At 34.9% G+C, this 20,458-nt stretch overlaps 2 protein-coding genes across 2 annotated transcripts; both read left to right on the top strand.

The window, feature by feature from the left end:
- The first annotated feature begins 108 nt into the window (after positions 1–108).
- LOC126710173 (uncharacterized) lies at positions 109–6,206 on the top strand. The gene is made up of 3 exons (XM_050410559.1): positions 109–304; positions 3,669–3,844; positions 5,586–6,206. The coding sequence occupies exons 1-3, from the start codon at positions 109–111 to the stop codon at positions 6,204–6,206; spliced, it is 993 nt and encodes a 330-aa protein (XP_050266516.1).
- Positions 6,207–13,609: 7,403 nt separating this feature from the next.
- LOC126707964 (ETO1-like protein 1) lies at positions 13,610–20,178 on the top strand. Its single transcript, XM_050407733.1, has 5 exons — positions 13,610–14,601; positions 14,720–16,432; positions 16,714–17,005; positions 18,645–18,954; positions 19,655–20,178. The coding sequence occupies exons 1-5, from the start codon at positions 14,456–14,458 to the stop codon at positions 19,873–19,875; spliced, it is 2,682 nt and encodes an 893-aa protein (XP_050263690.1). The 5' UTR covers positions 13,610–14,455; the 3' UTR covers positions 19,876–20,178.
- The last annotated feature ends 280 nt before the right edge of the window (positions 20,179–20,458 follow it).

The following is a 20,458-nucleotide window of genomic DNA, read 5'->3' as shown; positions in this document are numbered from 1 at the left end:
AAACCTTTGCCCCTAGACTGGTACAAAATAAATGTTGATGTCGTGGTCTTCGCCGAAGCAGGACAGTGTGGCCTTGGGGTTTTGATCCGTAATGACCGTGGGTAACTCATGGAAGCGCTCTCGAAAATGCTTCCGTATCCGCTAGGAGCAATGGAAGCAGAGGCCAAGGCTATGGAATGCGGGATCATCTTCGCATGGGAGCTGGGACTCAGACAAGTCATCATGGAAGGGGACTCACAAGTGGTAATCCATGCACTCAACCGTGGGACCAAAAGCCCCCTACCAATCCAGCAAATCATCTCAGGTGCTCAGACCTGGCTATCGAACTTCAAATCATGGAAAGCAATTTTCGCTCAATGAGATTGTAACAAGGCAGCCCATTTAATGGCTAGGCATGCTAAAGACATTGTAGGCTGTTTAATATGGGTGGAAGATACTCCCCCTCCTATTGTATCTCAAATTCAATCTGATGTAATTTCCTTGGGTCTTACCCATGTTGAATGAAAATTTACAACTCTTTCCCTTAAAAAAAAAAAAAAAAAAAAAAAAAAAAAAAAAAAAAAAAAAAACCTAGATTCAAATATCCATAAGGAAAAAAAGTAATTAATAAGCATGTTAGGGCTAGTCCACCATCCGACTTTGTCATTTGTGAGCATAGTTACCAAATAAGAAAATGAATAAGTGAAATATGTGTATTGCATTTGAACGTAACATAGATACATTTCATTTTCTTAGTTTGGGTTGAAGCTTACTTAGGGCACCAAAAATGTTTAGAGTCAAATTTTGTCCTTAATAAATAGCAAATGTAATAGATACTAATTAACATCATTTTTTTTATACTCCAATAAAATATACATGACACCTTAATAATTGTAAAAAGCATTATAAAATTTTGTTTGTTTTTTAAAAATAAAATGGTCCACACATGAGTCCAAGCCAAAAATGCATATTGCAATAGGCATTATCGGGCTGGGTACTTCAAGCTTAGGCTGGCCTTCCAAAAAAAACATAGCATAACTTTTTCCTGATGTCTTATTCAATAATTCTTTAAGTCGTTTGATTATTTTGTCCTGGGCCTTAAATTATGGCGAAACTACAATGTTAATTCTTTAAATTTACTTAGTGAACACTTTTAGTTCATGAAGTTTCAAGTAAATGTTATTGATCTTTAAAGTTTAAAAAATGAACATTATTAATCATTTCATTAACTTTCGTTAGAGCATCCACAGCCGGAAATGCCATCTTATCTCATTTTACCATCCCAAAAAGCTACTTTATTAATTATACCATACCATTTTACAACACCCCCAACATCCCAAAACTCTATTTTTTTCCCATTTTATTTAAATATTCTTTTTTAATCTTTTTTTTTTTCTTTCTATTTCACTTTTTCTCTTTCTTTTCCTCTCTTTCTCCCTCAACCTCTAGCACCAGCCTCAACCTCTAGCAAACCCATACCCAACAAAATCACAAGAAGCAAATCATAACAAAAAATCACCCAAATCAACAGAAACTTAACCAAACGTCGAAAACCCATGCCCAAATCCAACCCAAACGCCGGAAACCCATGCCCAAATCCAAATCCGACCGTCGCCATCGTCGCCCAAACCCATGCCCAAACCCATGCCACCGTCGCCACCCAAATCAGATCCAAATGCCGGAAACCCATGCCCAATGGCGATCTCCACATCCTACGCCCAACGCCGATCTCCATGCTCAACGACGATCTCCACATCCCACGCCGATCACCACTCCCAACGCCGATCTCCACCCCACATTCAAACACCGATCTCTACGCCAAACCCCAAACGCCGATCTCCACGCCACCACACTGATCTGCAACGAGAGAGAGAAGAGAAATAATGAGTGGGTGGTGGCTTGCCATGGCCGGTGACAGTGGGTCAGGCCATGGTGTAGTCACTGTGGTGGCTATGGGGTTTTGCGTCTGAAGAGAGGAGAGCAGAATGAGAGAGAGAAGGAAGATAGAGAAAAGAAAAGAAATAATGAGAGAGAGAGGAGAGAGAAAGTTGGTCGGATAAAAAGGATGAGAGAGACAATTAAAAAATAATTTTTAGAAATAGAATTGTGCTACAGTAGCATATTAGTAGCATTTTATTAATAAGATGTTACTGTAGCACAATTGTAAAAAAATTTACAATTCCGAACGTTTACAAGTCCAAATGCTGGGTGATTTGTGGCTCCTAATGCTAAATAATCCTTACATTTCCCATTTGGCATTCCCACCGGTAATGCTCTTAGTATTTTTTCTTTTGTGGTTAAGGTAACAATGAAGTGGCATTATTTAAGTGACATAATAGTTTTTTAATATTAAAAAAATTAAATACATATCCTAACAAAATAGCCAGCTCAGTAGAACTGACCGGTTACCTAAAGAGTCCCAAAACCCCAGTGCGCCAGCCACCATCCCCTTCCTCAGTCTGACCACCAACGGCGCCACCGACCCTAACAAGACTTCAAAAGATCAGGATGTGAACACCACGTCCTCAAATCTCTTGGCTATATGCAACAACAACAAGAAATTTTGCACTTAACAACATCACCACAAAATGAAGCAAATTTTGTTTGTAAAGTAATAAAAAGACTTAAGGCACTGACACTACACTACTGCTTCAAATTTTACATACCCACCATAGTTTAAGCTTTTTAAATTCAGCTTTGAACATTACCTCAATACCGTATAAAAAGAAAAATAAAATAAAATAAAATAAAGAGCCACACTAGTAATAACTTAAAACTAAGAATCGGAGATCCACACATCCCATGGCACTTTACTTCAAAGTTGGAACGGAGACCCGCACTAGAAATAACAAATCAATGTCGAGATGATCTTTTTATGGGGAAATTCGATAGCATCCTGGGACTTTTGGAGGACCTCCATCTTGTTGGGGATAGTGGCGCCATGGGTGGCTGGGCAGAGTACAGGGACGGCAGATGGCGGGGCAAGAGAGGACTTATTGGGACTCTTTTAGGTGACCGGTCAGTTTGGCTGAGTTGGCTTTTTAACGAGATATGCATTTAATTTTTTAATATTAGTAAAATACAGCCATGTCACTTAACAAAAGTTATTTAATTGTTTCATTAGTCACGTAAGCAAAAATATTAATAAAAGTCAACAGAAAAATTAATAATACTTATTTTTTTAGATTTGATGGGTCAATAGTGTTCATGTGAAACTTTAGGGACCAAAAATACTTATTAGATAAACCTTAGGGGCCAATATTGTATTTTCAACTAAAACTATCTTTCTTTTTTTTTTTTTTTTTTTTTTAATAGTTCGATAATTAAAATAAAGATGTCTTCGATGAAGTTACAAAAGAAATACTCATTGATCTATAAGAGGCTCTTGATTGCCCAATTATTTGGAATGACCTAAAAAGTTGGGGATGATAATAGAAAGCTATCAATTAGGGAAAAAAATAAAGGATTTATATAATTATATTTACTTCATGTACTATTATATATATATATATAAAAGATATAATTTTTATCTTTACTCTTCATATTTCACAAGCATTTATATTTATGAAGTGATCATTATACCAAGGGTGCGTGATGATACTTCACTTACTGTTACTTTAGCAATGAATGTTGCAAACAGTTTAAACAAAGATCAAACATTACTTAAGTGCCCCTTGTGTTATCGGCAGATAAGGAGAAACCCACTGAGAAGGCAAAGAAGGAGAGCCCCATATTAATTGCAGCTAAGAATGGTATCACCGAAATTGTGGCAAATATCCTGGAACTCTTTCCCGTTGCCATCCATGACATGAATGAACACAAGAAGAATATAGTGCTGTTGGCGGTGGAGAACAGGCAACCACATGTATATGAACTTCTGCTACAAAAAAAAAGGATGAAAGAAAGCGTTTTTTTGAGAGTGGATGACGAAGGTAATAGTGCCTTGCATCTCGCGGCAAAGCTTGGGGAGCATAAGCTAGCCTTGGCTAATTCCCGGAGCAGCATTGCAAATGCAATGGGAAATCAAGTGGCATGAGGTATATATGAGGGATACAATTCGAGTTCCTCTCGTAAAATTGGTGAACTCATTCTAGCTCATTGTTTTTTTTTTTTTTTTTTTTTTTGAGAATTTCTAGCTCATTGTTAGAATCCTTTACTACTATGACATTAGTCCCAAAATTGGGGTAGACTATGAATTCTCAACAAATTATATTATGTTAGTCTCAAGAATTGCTAGAATTCTTTAGAGGGAAAATTCTAGAATCTAGTTGTTTGATTTGCAATATCAAATTTTTTTACCTTAACCATTTATCAGCCCATGTTCTACATCACAACCCTAGTTAAATTGATGAGTTAAAATATCCTAAAACAACTAACTAAGGGTCCGTTTGGATACAGTTGAAAACTGAAAACTGAAAAACACTGTAGCGAAATAATTTTTAAATGTGTGAATAATATCGTGGGACCCATTTTTAATGAAAAAGTTGCTGAAAAGTGAAATTTGTGGGTCCGTGAACAGTACACTATGTGCTGTGATTGGTCCAAAAAAATTTGAAAAGTCAAAGTTTGCGGCTACTGTTCATGCAATGAACAGTAGCCGCAACACCAAAAACGCTCCAAAACGCGTGAAAAAAAAAAAAAAAAAAAAAAAAAAAAAAAAACAGACAAAACGCAAACGCAGTTTTTTTCAGCCGAATCCAAACGCGCTCTAAGTCAATGAGGTAAAATATCCCAAGACAAACATCCTCATTGAAAATTAAGGTTATATTGAAAATATCTATTAAAATTATGGTTAAATTATTAAATTTATCATTTTTTATGATTTTTTTTTTAACAATCAATAATTTAACATATTATCAGAGAAAGTGGCCTCAAATTTGAACCATGGCTCCAAATCAACCGCAAACTAATAAAACTTTAAATTTTTATCCAACTCCATTCAAGATTAATAATACTAATAAGGTTAATAATTGTAAAAATGTATAACTACTACTTAAAGAAATTCTTAGACATCAAATTAATAATTAAAAAAATGCTAAAACTACTAACAATTGAATTTACTACAAAAAATTTAGAAACTGGTTGACCTCAAAAAACTTACTACAAAAAATTTACAGTCTATATAAAAATATTTGGCTTTTGGTTGACCCCATAGTATTATGTCATGTAAATTTTTGAGCCCTTACAATTTTGCACATTATTATTTTAATATATATTAATTTAAATTATATTCTATATTTGAACCTCTCCTTAAAATTTTAAAACATTTTTTTTAGTACTTTCATATACAGACAGTACACAATCATAGTAAATGCCTAATCTGAAAACCTATAACTTCATATATAAAAATCATCATAATAAATATTTAATAATAACCATATATCATTCCGCTCAAAAAAAAAAAAAAATATATATATATATATATATATATTAATAACTATCATATTTCATACTGTATTTTTTAAAAAAATCATTATGTTAAACTTTTTTTTATAACAAAAAAAATTTAAATCATTTTGTTAAACTTTTCATATATTACACGGACTAGTTATATACTAAAATTTGTACTAGATATAATCACTCTTTTTTTTTTTTCAACTTTTTAGTATTTTCAGTTTGTCAAAGAGTCCATGCTCTTCCACTTCTTCCAACGCTACAACATCAAGGGCAATACCTCAAAAGAGATATTTACCGAAACCCACAAAGATCTCGTCAAAGATGGAAGCGAGTGGCTAAGAAGCACCTCTGAATCCTGCTCCGTGGTCGCTGCACTCATAGCCACCGTGACCTTTGCCAGCGCCACCACAGTCCCCGGAGGCGTTAAGCAGGATATTGGCACTCCAACACTTGAAAACCATCCTGCATTCGACGTCTTTGCCATCTCATCACTCGTCGCGCTCTGCTTCTCTGCCACGGCCCTGGTCATGTTCCTCTCCATCTTAACATCTCGGTACCAGGAGAAGGATTTTGGCGGAGACCTACCAAGGAAGCTTTTGCTAGGCTTAACATCACTGTTCGTTTCCATAGCTTCCATGTTGATTGCCTTCTGCGCGGGACATTTCTTTGTTCTAAAGGATAAACTGAAATATGCAGCGTTTCCAGTGTATGCAGTGACTTGCCTGCCGATAACATTTTTTGCAGTAGCGCAGTTTCCGTTGTACTTTGATCTTATGTGGGCTACCATCAAGAAGGTGCCACAACGTAGCTACAAGGTGGTTCCTTTTTAATGTGCAAGTTTATTTCTTTTACTTTTCTAAAATTTTAAAATTACATGTTCAGGAGTGTTACAAGGGATATTACAAATTTTATTACGTTCGCTTTACAAACATACATGTATCTCAAATTAAGTAATGGTTATTAATTTTATAATATGGTAACTCTATATTACGTCTCGAAATAACTTTATTGCATGAATTTTTCCCACCCCAAAGAGGGAATGAGATGAGGAGCAGGCACCCTTGATCCTATACTACCTCTCCGTATTACTATTCTTAGGTTCGGTTTTATTTGGGTAATTTTTCCTTTTTAGTGTTCGTTTGGCAAATATTATTTTTGTCAACTTATTTTATCATTCAGCTTATTTTTGTTATTATTTATGGGTTCTACTGCACTTTTTGGGTACTATTTATAGGTCCTACTGTACTATTTCAGCTAACTTTTACTTTTATCTACAGTACTTTCAGTAAAATTTTTTCAGTTTCAGCAAAATAACCAGATCCCAAACGGATCCTTAATGTATAGTTTTTTAAAATCTCACTTGCACGAAAGAAAACATCTCTTATAGAAGGTATACCAAAGTATCCATGAAATAATAACAAAATGAGTGAACGCTATATAAATTATTATTATTTTAGTTATTTATCAATGTTGGTTCCACCAAATTAACTTTCTCATGGATGACTTGAAATAATTGTCACAAGAGATACTTTCTCAACTTTTTCTAAGTATAATTTATTTTTACCCAACTTATTTCTTAAACAAAATAAACCAACAAAAATAAGCTCTCACAAATATAAAGAATCATAATTTGTTATGAATGTCATAATCCCCTTCCCTTTACTCTCATCTCTTTTCTTTTCTTTTCTTTTCTTTTTAATTTTATTAGCTAGTGTCAATAGACTCAATACCACCATGTTAAAGATGAGTAGATGACAAAGTACCTCCACCAAACACCGATCTATTCCATTCCCGATTTGCGTAAGTTCTTTCTAAAGAGAGGACTAGATAGAGATGGTTCACCACTTCACCCCTTATCCAATCACCTCCTGCACCATTGTCATCAATCCTAAACATATTCTCTGAAATATTTAAGGATAAAACATTCTAGACATAATTACATAATCCACATTGTTAGAGTTTATTTTACTTACCGTTTCTCAAAAAAAAAAAAAAAATATATATATATATATATATATAAATATATATATATATATATTAATATATATATATATATATATATTAATATATATATATATATATGTGTGTGTTTATGGATTCAAAAAAAAAAAAAAATATATATATATATATATATGTGTGTGTGTGTTTACTTACACATTCAAAACTCAATTACCGTTTCAGGATAAAACATAAATATAAGCCGACATTAACGTGAATCGTAGAATTTTATTTATTATTGGCTCTTTCAAAGTCTCTCTATGAATTCACAAATCAACAAGACTTTATCTACAAACATTGCATCCTAGCCTCCAATTATTGACTTCAAAATCTTGTCGGTAAGATCCCATAAAGAAACCAAATCATGAAAATATGAAATTGTCTCGATGGTGGTCATCTATTATTATCCTAAAATGTTATCACACAATCTGAGTAAAACCTGTTGAGATATACCTAAATTAATTAATGACTAGCTTGAATATTCGTGAGTGCTTTCTTTTTTTTTTGAAAAAAAAAAAAAAAAAAAAAAAAAAAAAGAGCTCACAGGTGTAATCATTATCCCACGTCTCAAGGTACAATTTGGGTAAGCTCAAGAGTACCACCAATGCACAATAAGGTATACCACTATTCTCGCCCACGTTTTATACCATCAAGCCAGTTTGGTCCAAATGCTAAAACAGCCCACAACACAAAATTGCATGAGTTGGGACTCAAACCTTTAAACAAATGGAGCTTTTGAGGGTTTCTTACCGTTGAGTCACACTCGTCGGTAATCCATGAGTGCTTTTCTTTTATTGACCTAGCTCTAGTAAAAATTAAAAATAAGTCTAAAGACAAAAGTTTTTCATAACCTTTTTTGAGTGCTCCATTCTAAAATATAAATCTTAATAGCAAAACTTTGGCCATCAAAGGTTTTTTTATTTTTTATTTTTATCGTTGATGTGGTCCTCTAAGATTGTATTTATTTTCTTCTACATATTTTGTTTATATACTTTATCATTGTACTAAAGCCTTGTCTCGATCTCCTTTTCTAATGTGTAAATCAAAGTTTCCTTTTTATCTTCTCTAATAACCATGCAATTAAAATTGGTTAAGAATCATTTTAATCTCATGCCAACCCTAGCTCAAATAAAGTTTTGTCAGAATTCTCCAACCACTCCTACCTTAAAAAAATAAAAATAAAAAATAAAAAACGTTAAAAAGGTGGGGAGGGGGGGGGGGGAGTGATGAGGTGAATGTGGACATATTATAAAAAATTGTGTGACATTTCGGTCAAAATTTGCTATTAACAGTATGCAAGATATGATTATGTGCTGGCTTTTAGTCTTTTCCCCTCATGATTAAAAATCATAGGAACGAATCCAAAACCCACCACAATCTGCCCTGCTCGATTTGTCGATATCCATCTATTATAGTAAGTAGCTAGTGATGAGTAGTGAGTCCAGTGATCACCAAATAATGATTTCTCAATGATGTCCCACCGTTGATGCCCAGCCCAAGGCACTTCATTACAACCTGTTCCCTAGCCTATTTTAGCTTTGCCTTTTATGTTCTGCGCATGATGATGCATAAGATGTTTTGCTCGTTAGGTTATTCTTATTTTTACTGAATCACTACCATTCATAAGGTGGGTAAACTATTCTCTGGAAGTGATCATCTGTGATTCAGCAAAAAGACATAAGAAGTGATCATTTGGGTAGGGTGGCAACGGCCCTTTCTGCTGAAGTGTATGTCCCTGGCTATTCTCCGGGTGCTAAATGCTAATGGTCCTATTTTTTTCTCAAAAAAGAAGAAAAGATTGACATGATTTCATAAGCAATATAATGAATTACTAAGTCATGGTTGAGAATTTCAGGGGGAAAAAATGTCATGGAATTGACAATTGAGTGAACTTAAATATGTAAGGGTATGGAGGAGAAAGTCAATGTAGGTTTAGCCAAATCTAAGCTAAAAGTGTAAAGTAAAAACTCTACCTTTTCTATTTTAGTTAATTTTTACTATTCACTCACATAAGCCTTTTTATTCTTTCCCTATTTTATTTTAATTTAATTTTTCTCTCTCCACAAATATAACTTTTTTCTCCATCACCCTTTCCCATTTTCACATTCTCTCGTTTACGGATAAATCAACACTTCACAAATTCACAATTTTTCACAATAAAATTACAAATTAACCCTTCACAAATTTTCACCAAACAAAAGTTCGGTCTTCGAAGAACAAAAAACCTAGTTCGTTTGCTCTTCAAAAAAAAAAAAAAAAAAAAAAACCCTCTATTGGAAATTAGAAACCAACCCTTTTCTATTCCTGCAACTCCACCAAATCCAATACCAAAACTAGCACCATCCTGTCTACAATTGTTTTGAGTTGGGTGTGTTTACAGATATAAAAACCCAATAATCGGATGAAAAAAACCTCTTTGCAGCCAATAGCACCAAACAATCCACGAAACAAGAACAGTTAATGTGTGTTAATTTTAATTTCCTCTCATGTAATTTGGCAGTTGGAAAGGGAGAAGGTAGAGAGAGGGAATGGGTTTTAGATCTAGGGTTTTAGGACTCTCTCTAGTTCTTCAATCTGGGTAATGAGTTTACAAATTTCATGGGAAATGAGATTATAAAGAGAGACTAAGGATTGGTATTGCAAAGAAGTTCATAACAATTCTCTCAAGTTCTAGCAATCGCAATTAAGCCAGTATCCTAAAAATGAAAGGTGAAATTGCTGCCTCAATTGATTTGCAAAATGTGTTCACCACACCCTCTGAGTTCAATCATGTGAGTTTCTTTTGTTTGCAATTCTAAACTTCAAACATCTAACCCTCCTCAACCCATTACAAATTAAAATGCACAACTTTATATAATTACAATGAAATTTAAAATTCAAATTACACCTAAATTTGGCACAAAATATGCCAAGGATCCTAACAAGTTCAGTTATATTTTAGCTAAAAAAAAAAAGAGAACTAGTAAGTCCTGTATGAATGCTTTACGTAGTTAAAAAAAAATTTTTTTTTTTAAAGATTCGGTAAGAAGTGTTGTACAAATTTTATGATAATAGTGGGCCTACTTTAAGAGTGGAGAGAAATGTAAAGTTAGAAAGCATTTTATGCTGAATTTCAGCGAGATGGGCCTCACTCCTCAGTCCTTCCTAAGATGCTGAACATATAACACATTTATCAGAAAAACTCCAATATTTTAGTATTTTTTAGGATGAATAAAAGGAATATATTTTCACTCGGACCCAGGTGGGGGAATGTTAGTGGAGCAGAGCCTTATTGCTGTGATTTTTCTTTTTAATCAGTGAAAGCTAACATAGCCAACCAACCTCCATCAACAAAGAAGTCATTTTACTATTTTAGTATTGCATTCTGAATTTTGAAAAAGGAAGTGATGGACATTTTGGTCATTGGGGCATGATACTTTCCCGAGAATTCAAAGGCGAAAACATCGGCACTTGCTATTTTTTTTTTTTAACGATTTGTGTGAAAGATGAGAATGTGATGCACATAGTTTCTCTCGGCCAGTAAGATAAGATGATAGTATTAGATTTTTTATTATAAGACAGTATTAGATGTTGTCACTCACCCTTATCCACATATCATGTTTGAATACCTGTCTGCCCCACACACCATGCGAATCATATCAAACAATAGGAATGTCACACTCATCAAAATTTCATGCTCTAATGGAGAAGCAACCCTCATTTAACATCATGTAGGATACAAATTCAAAAGAAACAATCAAGAAACGACGCATGAATTCATTCATGCTTTGTTTGAATAAGACGAGGTGTGTCACTCACATTATATTGGCTGCCTCTCACTCCTGTCACATTCTTGTTTGTTGTAACAAATATTTCCAAAAAAAACTTTAATTGATCTCATCTCACTCAACTCCATGTGTACAGCAACAGTGCTCTCCACAGCTGTGATTTCAAATTATCATGATCACAAGTAATCATGTTAATTTATGACCAAATGATAATAAAAATTTTATTATTCATCATTTTTTTTCACCTTTATGATCATGATTTATACTTTTCCTTTTTTCCTATATAAAAAAGGGTGAGAGGAGAGATCAATTGACAATTATTAAGACAAACCTACCACTACCATGGTGTGTTCATTTTAATCTCTAGTACTCCTATTTATGGAGAAACCAGTATCTTAAAGCCTTAGGAGGAGAACCCATAAGAAATTGACTCAATTGAGGGATTTGTAAGAACTCTTTTTACATGGTTTGAGGCATAACATATGACTTTTAAGTCTTTAACCCACTTGGGTCCAATAGCATTAGGCAAGGGACAACATTAATTTTAATTGAACCAACACCCTGTCATCGTCCTTAAAGATTTAAACCCAAGATCTATCTATCCCACACCAAAATCCACTACTACAAAGTCGCCGCTCATTATGTTACTTCTTTTTTCTTTTTAATCTCAATTATGTCATATACTATTTTAAGCATTGGTTATATCACTTTTTCTATCTAATCACAATGTAAGAGCATTAATAATGCACTAAACATTTAGAATTCAAATAACAGGTTAATGTTAATGACATCTCTTTATGGTGTTTTATTTTTATAGTTTGAACCTCATTCCCACTACCTCTCCTCTAATATCTACCTATCTAAAAAAAAAACTGAGCACTAAATATTTAGGTTTTTTTTTTTTTTGAGAATCTTCAGGCCTCACGCTACTTTCGTTTTTCTATCTATCGTACACCTTCCGAGCACTAAACATTTAGCTTTTTTTTTTTTTTTTTTTTTTTAAATCTTCAAGCCTCACGCTACTTCCGTTTTTCTATCTACAGTACACCTTCCACTAAACATCTAGCTTTTTTTTTTTTTTTTTTTTTTTTTGAAAATCTTCAAGCCTCATGCTACTTCTGTTTTTCTATCTCTTTTTTTTTTTAGGTAGATATTAGAGGAGAGGTAGTGGGAATGAGGTTCAAACTATAAAAATAAAACACCATAAAAAGAGGCCCAATGTAAAATTTGACATTTAGCTAGTTCAACTAAAATTTGATAGCCTAACCCCAAAAAAGTGGTCAGTATTGGCTACGAGGTAGCCAAGCAAAACAAATGATAACTATAGTGCAAGTCCAAATCTAACTAAGACTGTAGCTTAGTAAATGAGTTTTTAATTTTTTAATTAATTCTCTCTCTCTCTCTCTCTCTCCAAAAGGATCACTAATCATCATCCTTGCTAAGAGGCCGAGATTGGCCATTGCCTAACTGAATTGGCTATGAGATGATTATATCCTAGTCGTTGGGTGGTTATTATGGTCATGCTATAACTTCTTGTAATTTTACCATATCACAATTTATTCAACAAATTTTCAATTTTTATAGTGGGCCTCTTTTGGATTAAAATAAGATTGCTAAGGTTTTTTTTTAAATTAACATATTTTCCATTGTTTTGACCAAAGAAATTTCATCAATTTTGTTTAACACTTTAACCCAATCACAATTTAGTCTCACAAGTTTTTATTTTAATTATTACGTTTGACTCCTTTAAATTTGAATTAAATTAAATTAAATCTTAAGGGATTAAATGTGGGCTTTTGTGATAGTGTTAGAGTCAGACTATAAAGAAGTAAATTGTAATCTTTCTCAAATAAAAACTTAAGGATTCTTATCCTATGTTTGGACAGAGTGAAAGGATGAAGAAGAAAAAGGAGAAAAGGGAAAAAATATCATTAGAATTTACAAAATTTCACTGGTATTTTCCTATTACTTTTTCCTTTTCACTCTGTCTCTCCTTTCATCTCTCTCAATTCTTAAAATAGGTGGGCCATATCAACTGGTGGGGCCCTTTCTTTCTTTAATCTTTAAATCTGTATTGTCTCACAGTAATATTTAAACTGCTGCAGATGCAGAACCAAGCCACTGGTCTGAGCAAAACATTCAAGTCCCTCTCCCGCCATTCTTAATTACAACTTCCCATATTTTAATGGTTTCATTCAATTCCAAGGACCCCACATTGGTTCAACAATTATTGTCGTAAACAAAACAACACAAACCCTTCCTGGCTTCCCATAAAAGTCACAGTTACTTGAAAAAAAAACGCTTACCAATCTCTAAAGCGACGTCGTTTGGATTCATTGAAGAAATCTATATTTATTATTTATTATTTATTATTATATTTTTTGGGTAGTTTTTGTACTTTTGTTTGCCCCACTTCTACACTTCTACAGTTCTACTTCCAACAAAGAGTGTCTGCTACTATATTATGATTATCTTTTCTTTTCTGACCTCTCCAACGGAAAGAAAGTTAGCAAAAAAGTAAAAGAAAAAAAACTTTCCCTTTTACCAAACAAAAAAGACAGAAGCGAAGTTAAAGTTAGAATTTTTGGTTTGGATTCCTATTCTCTTGTCTGATCTCCTACTCTCTCAAGCTCCCAGCTCCTATTTTCTGATCTGGGTCTGCAAATTCAAGCCACAAAGTGAAGTGGGTCTCTCTCTCCCTCTCACTCTCTTTGCTTTGCTTTGTTTGGCTCTTTATGGGGGGTTTGGGTGGGCTTAAATGTTGGTTTGGTCATTTTTCAGGTAGAGATCTTACGTAAACATTAGTGGGTGTTTGGTCTTTTCTGGTTTTTATGATTTTATATGCTGAAGAGACCAATGATATTTTATTCTATTGTAAATTAGATGCAAAATAATAATGGGTTCTGGTTGTCATTTGTTTATAACAGAATCAGCATAATTTTTGTTGTATGATTGTGATTGCTAAAGTAAAAAACAAAGATTGATTTTTGTTCTTTTGGTGAGCGAAAAGGAACCCACTGTTATCTTTTTTTTTCCCTTTTTTGAATTGGAGTGTATCTACTCTTTGAAAGAAGCCCACATATTATTGTGACTATTTTGTTTATTTGTAGCTTTGTATTTTTAAATTTTAACTTTTAGGTTCTTCTTTGATGTCTGCTGGGGTGGGGTTAGAATTTGTCTCAGCTAAGGGTAGTGATTTGTGATTAAAAGGAGTTGTTTTTCCCCCATACTTTCATTGTGTTTGAGTTGTTTTGGAGAGAGAAACCCATCTTGCTATTGTGGAGATCTGGGACTTGTTTCATCTCTTATGCCCGATGAGGACTTTCTTTCCCTCTGAGTCTTGTAAAGAAACACAGCTCAATGCTCTCAATCCACAGTCTTGGCTCCAAGTTGAAAGAGGGAAACTTTCCAAACTTTCATTGCATCCTTCTTCTTCTTCTTCTTCTTCTTCTTCATCCATGTAAGTTTTTTCTACTCAAATTATTCAGTTACAGCAGCTTAATTTATTTTCCAATTCAGTGAATTAAAGTAGTTTTGGTGTTGTCTTGTTGTTTCTTGGGGGGTTTAAATTGGTGTAGAGAATCTTTTATCAAGGTCCCTGAGCCACAGATACTCCCATTCTTTAAACCTGTTGATTATGTAGAAGTTTTAGCTCAAATTCATGAAGAACTCGAATCATGTCCTCCGCAAGAGAGGTCAAACCTCTGTTTATTACAATTTCAGGTGTTTAGAGGCCTTGGAGAGGTCAAATTGATGCGGAGAAGCCTCCGCGCAGCTTGGCAGAAGGCTAGCACTGTTCATGAGAAGCTTGTATTTGGGGCATGGTTGAAGTATGAGAAGCAAGGGGAAGATCTTATTGCTGACTTGCTTGGCACTTGTGTGAAATGTGCACAAGAGTTTGGGCCTATTGATGTAGCATCTCAGCTTCCCCTTAATTTAAATGTTAATTCCCATGAGTGTGTTTCGATGAATGGGAACCAAGTTTCGAGGAATGTTAGTTTTAGAATTGGAGATGAGAAAATAGTTTGTGATAGGCAGAAAATCTCTAGCCTTTCAGCCCCATTTAATGCTATGCTAAATGGGTGTTTCACAGAATCACTTTGTGAGGACATTGATTTGTCTGAAAACAATATCTCGCCATCAGGTATGAGGGCAGTTAAGGAATTTAGTATGACAGGCAGTTTAAGTGAAGTCCCCCCAAATCTCTTGCTGGAAATATTATTTTTTGCAAACAAGTTTTGTTGTGAAAGGCTCAAAGATGCTTGTGATAGGAAACTCACATCTCTGGTTTGCTCTAGAGAAGATGCAGTGGAACTCATGGAATATGCTCTTGAAGAGAATACTCCAATTTTAGCAGCCGCATGTTTGCAAATTTTTTTACGTGATCTACCTGATTGTTTGAATGATGATCGGGTGGTGGAAATATTTATTAATGCTAATAGACAACAAAGATCAATCATGGTTGGGCCAGCCTCATTTTCCCTATACTGTTTATTAAGTGAAGTTGCCATGAACCTTGATCCTAGGTCTGGTAAAACAGCTTGTTTCCTAGAAAAGCTGATTGAGTTTGCTGAAACAGACCGGCAGAGACTATTGGGGCTTCATCAATTGGGATGTGTGAGGTTGATGAGGAAAGAGTACGATGAAGCCGAACATCTTTTTGAGGAAGCTTTGAACGCTGGCCATATTTATTCTGTTGCAGGTTTGGCTAGAGTTGGTTACATCAAGGGTCATAAACTTTGGGCTTATGAGAAGCTCAGCTCTGTAATTTCCACTGTTACCCCACTTGGTTGGATGCACCAGGAGAGATCATTATACTGTGAAGGTGATAAGAGGAAGGAGGACCTTGAGAAAGCAACTGAGTTGGACCCAACTCTTACTTATCCCTACATGTATCGGGCTGCTTCATCAATGAGGAAACAGAATGCTACAGATGCGCTTAAAGAAATTAATCGGGTTCTTGGGTTTAAACTTGCATTAGAATGCTTGGAGCTTCGGTTTTGCTTCTTTCTGACACTTGAGAATTATCAGTCAGCCCTTTGTGATGTTCAGGCTATTCTCACACTTTCCCCTGATTATAGGATGTTTGAGGGACGGGTGGCAGCATCCCAGCTCCGTACTCTTGTGCATGAGCATGTAGATAATTGGACTACAGCAGATTGTTGGATGCAATTGTATGAGCGGTGGTCTTCAGTTGATGATATTGGGTCTCTGTCTGTTATCTACCAGATGCTTGAATCTGATGCAGCAAAAGGGATTTTATACTTCAGACAGTCTTTGCTTCTTTTGAGGTATGTCCTGCTTTCTGATCTGTTTGGGCACTGTAATAAAATGACCCCTGGAGTTTAAAAGGACTGGAAACTCTCCTATCTCATCAAGTCTTTTTAAACCTTTTTTTTTCTTTGCAATTTAGTATATTTGTGAATCTATTCATGCCGTGGGAATTACTTCAGGTCCTGTAAATCCTGAATTTGGCTCCATTTCTCCTCTTCTACCTATGTGATATTTTAGGTTGTAAAATATTTCTTTTTACATTGGGGTGACTAGAACCCTTAAACCTTCACTTGATCAGGTTGAACTGTGCTGAGGCAGCCATGCGGAGTTTACAATTAGCTCGCCAACATGCATCCACTGAACATGAACGGCTGGTCTATGAGGGATGGATCTTATATGATACTGGTCATTGTGAGGAAGGGCTCCAGAAAGCAGAAGAGTCTATCAAAATCAAGAGGTCCTTTGAGGCCTTCTTCCTGAAAGCCTATGCATTGGCTGACTCTAGCCAAGATCCATCTTGTTCTTCAACTGTTGTTTCACTTCTTGAAGATGCATTGAAGTGTCCGTCAGACAGGCTTCGTAAAGGTCAGGTATGTTTGTCTATCTCTGGGCATTTTCATGGAAAACTTTCTTATCATGCACTTGCAAACAAAGGCATGTTTGGTATCATGGTTCTTTTAAAAAATTAATGTATGATTATTTCATTTTGAAAAAAGTGTGTAGCGGTAGTATATAGGCTCTCAATGAAGTAGTCAATACTTAATACTACAAAAACTATACTCTTAAATTTTGTCAGTTTATGTTTCTATTACTTTCCTGTGCACTTGGCTGTTTGTATTTCTTGACTTAATAAAAAATACTGTGATTTTCAATAAAATTCATGCTTTATCCAAGTCATGGTTATGCCTTCATTATCCTTTTTTTGATAAGTGATAAGATATATTGATACCAAAAAGGAAACACCCTAGCACACAGGGAGTGAAGGTTTTTTCTAGAATGATAACATGATTTTAGTTTTGATGATGTTTTTCTTGTTGGAGAAACAACTGTGGGATAGAATAAAAGACGAGCACTTGTTGCAATCAAGGGGTGATTAAATTTCGTTGCACTTGTCAGGTCATCTTCTCTGCACTATGTTTATTGGGCAGATGTGCATTTATTTTTTCATGTCATTTATGGTGTTCCCTGGGATTGGCTTTGGGCCTTTCCTGCGCAGCTTAGGTGGAGGGCAAAGAACTGCCCAGTGAAAAAGAAAATAAGTAAAAACTTAGAAGGTTAACTGTGGATGTTTTTGGCATATAGTATGATTTTGTTCATATTTGGCTGGCGCTTGTGGAAAATTCTGGAGAGAGGACCAAAAGAAGTCGTGAAAGGCATAACCTAGTCACTAAATATAATACTATTCTGTATAACAATCAACCCTGTCTTCCTGCAACAACACCTTTTCTTGGGCAATATAAGTCTCCACTTATGAACTAATTCTTCCTACAATTATGACTTATATTAAATTCTAGGTCTTTCTAAATTCAGAAAAACATATGAAGTACAGGAGTTCAATATCTATTACCATACTGACTAATACTTCAAAATTTAGCATTTGAAATTATTTAAAAGTTTCCGGGCATTGTCCCTCTGGACCCATGAGGTCCATTGGGCAGCTGAGTCTTTTGTTGTTTCGATAAATTCGCACAACGGACTGCTGACTGACATTGGATTGCACTTTGGAAGGTAATACTTTCTGTAACTTGGAGACAATGTGGAGTTTTAGTTCAAGAGGTTCTCTTATTGATACAATTAATCAGCGCACCTCATTGCTGAGTGATTTTATCTTGGTTGATAGACCATATCTCGACTATTTTCCCTTTCTAGTAAAGGATGTCCAATGATGAATTCTCTCCTTTTTCTTTCTTTTTGAAGCCCTTTTATTAGTAGTGGATATGAAAATTTTCAAATTGGGCCACCTGACTATATGAAAATTCAAGCTTTAGCAAGTGTTGAGTAGTGATAGTTGGGGTCCCACGATATTAAGGATTGCAAGAAGGTTTTAGCCTTCAGGCTTCAGAGAGACTTGATGATTGACCAGAAGGTAGCATATTTGTTGTAAATGGAAGTTAAAATGTAGAAAGCTAATTAGTCCATCATGTTGCCAACCTGTAATAATGATTTGGATTTATAGATTTTCATGAATTCTGTGATCGTTATTTGAGTCCTAATATTTCCATTTGCCAGGCACTGAACAATCTTGGAAGCGTTTATGTAGACTGTGGGAAGTTAGACTTAGCAGCTAATTGTTACATTAATGCCCTTAACATCCGGCACACACGAGCCCACCAGGGCCTAGCTCGTGTTCATTTTCTCAGAAATGATAAGTCTGCTGCATATGATGAAATGACCAAACTGATTGAGAAGGCTCGGAACAATGCATCTGCCTATGAGAAGAGGTCTGAGTACTGTGATCGTGATTTTACAAAGGCGGATCTGGAGATGGTCACCCAATTAGATCCCCTCCGGGTGTACCCTTACAGATATCGAGCTGCAGGTTAGATCCCCCACCCCCCATCCCTTTTCTTATAACTGCATGACTTTAGTGGTGCCTGAAAAATCTGTAATGTAAAGATCTCAAACAATTGAAATAAATGATGACCACAAAGTCCTCAACAACAAAACCACGATTATTGTTGCTGGTGTATAATTTATGTGAAGAAATTTCCTCACTTGATACAAAAAATGAACACAGTTAAAGCAGAATTTCTTTTGCACGTTTTTTGTATAACCTGAATTATGCGGATGTTATATCTGGTAGTGTACTTTTAAGTTTTAAGTCTTTCCGGGATTTAGTCTTCATAATGCACCATCTTTAGTGGCATAATGAAATTTGAGGTGGTCAACTCTTTTTCTTTCTTTCTCCATCTAGAACTGTGAAATTGTACACAGATATTTTGTGTTCAACTTTACTGTCCATTCAAACTAATAAGCCTTTGAATAAGTCTTGTGACATAATTTTTTCACAACTTTGCTAAAGTGGCAAAATATGAATGGTGGAAAATAAAATTGGGGTCAGTAGTGGGTCCATATGAAAATTGTCTACCACTCACGACTTGCCATCTCAGCAGGTTGTGAAAAAAATGAGTGCAGAGTAAAGTGATTAGGTGCTGCTATTGTAGTCTTTTTGATTTTTGGCTGTTGGGATTCTGTAGCTACTACTGTTATTAAGTTCATATTGTGTTTGGTTGGAGCAGTATTAATGGACAGCCACAAAGAAAATGAAGCCATTGCTGAACTATCAAGAGCAATTTCATTCAAAGCAGACGTTCACCTTCTACATCTGCGGGCTGCGTTCCATGAGCACGTTGGCAATGTCTTAGGTGCACTACGTGACTGTCGAGCAGCTCTTTCTGTTGATCCAAACCATCAAGAAATGTTGGAGCTTCACAGCCGTGTATACAGCCATGAACCATGAATTAGAAAAAGAAAATTGTAAGATTGGAAAAAAAAAGAAAAGAAAAGAAAAACAAGTTAAATTATATTACCATCATGTATACTAGTGAGTTTGTGCATGTACACCATGTCATATCTTTTTTTCTTTTTCTCTTTCTTTTTTAACCCAAATTTTGTAATTTTATGTTTTAATATTTTTGGTAATATAATTTAATTTGTCACAGTAAAAAATTGTCTTTCCCTTAAAGTAGTTTCCTGTTATTATAAACTGATATAAGGAAGAACATATGCAAGTTATTTTACATGAGATACTCAGTTTCTGTTACTATGTATTTTGCCCATGGGATTAGGGAGATGAAGCAAAAGATGAAAAGCCGGGGTTCTATTCATGCTTTGGTAACTAGTCTGTCTTTTTCACTTCTTGTGTGTGTATGTGTTGGCCACTGGCCAGACTTTTATGGTTGCAAAAAATTGTGATCCCTACTATTATTATTGCCTCTCTATACAAAAAGAAATCCAAAACCATGATTAACCGTTTGTTCTGTTAATTATGAGTCTTTTGGCTACTTTACTTTCCTCACTCCTTTATAAGGGTCCAGAATACG

Source organism: Quercus robur, chromosome 12 (genome assembly GCF_932294415.1).
Source record: "Quercus robur chromosome 12, dhQueRobu3.1, whole genome shotgun sequence".
Classification (NCBI taxonomy): domain Eukaryota; kingdom Viridiplantae; phylum Streptophyta; class Magnoliopsida; order Fagales; family Fagaceae; genus Quercus; species Quercus robur.
This window is presented reverse-complemented; position numbering and strand designations above follow the sequence as displayed.

Excerpts from the sequence above, each read along its gene's own strand:
- LOC126710173 (XM_050410559.1), top strand. The coding sequence starts at position 109 with ATGGAAGCGCTCTCGAAAATGCTTCCGTATCCGCTAGGAGCAATGGAA. Across the intron at positions 305-3,668 it reads AATCCAGCAAATCATCTCAG|ATAAGGAGAAACCCACTGAG; the intron begins GTGCTCAGACCT and ends TGTTATCGGCAG. Across the intron at positions 3,845-5,585 it reads TGGAGAACAGGCAACCACAT|TATTTTCAGTTTGTCAAAGA; the intron begins GTATATGAACTT and ends TCAACTTTTTAG.
- LOC126707964 (XM_050407733.1), top strand. The coding sequence starts at position 14,456 with ATGAGGACTTTCTTTCCCTCTGAGTCTTGTAAAGAAACACAGCTCAAT. Across the intron at positions 14,602-14,719 it reads TCTTCTTCTTCTTCATCCAT|AGAATCTTTTATCAAGGTCC; the intron begins GTAAGTTTTTTC and ends AAATTGGTGTAG. Across the intron at positions 16,433-16,713 it reads CAGTCTTTGCTTCTTTTGAG|GTTGAACTGTGCTGAGGCAG; the intron begins GTATGTCCTGCT and ends TCACTTGATCAG.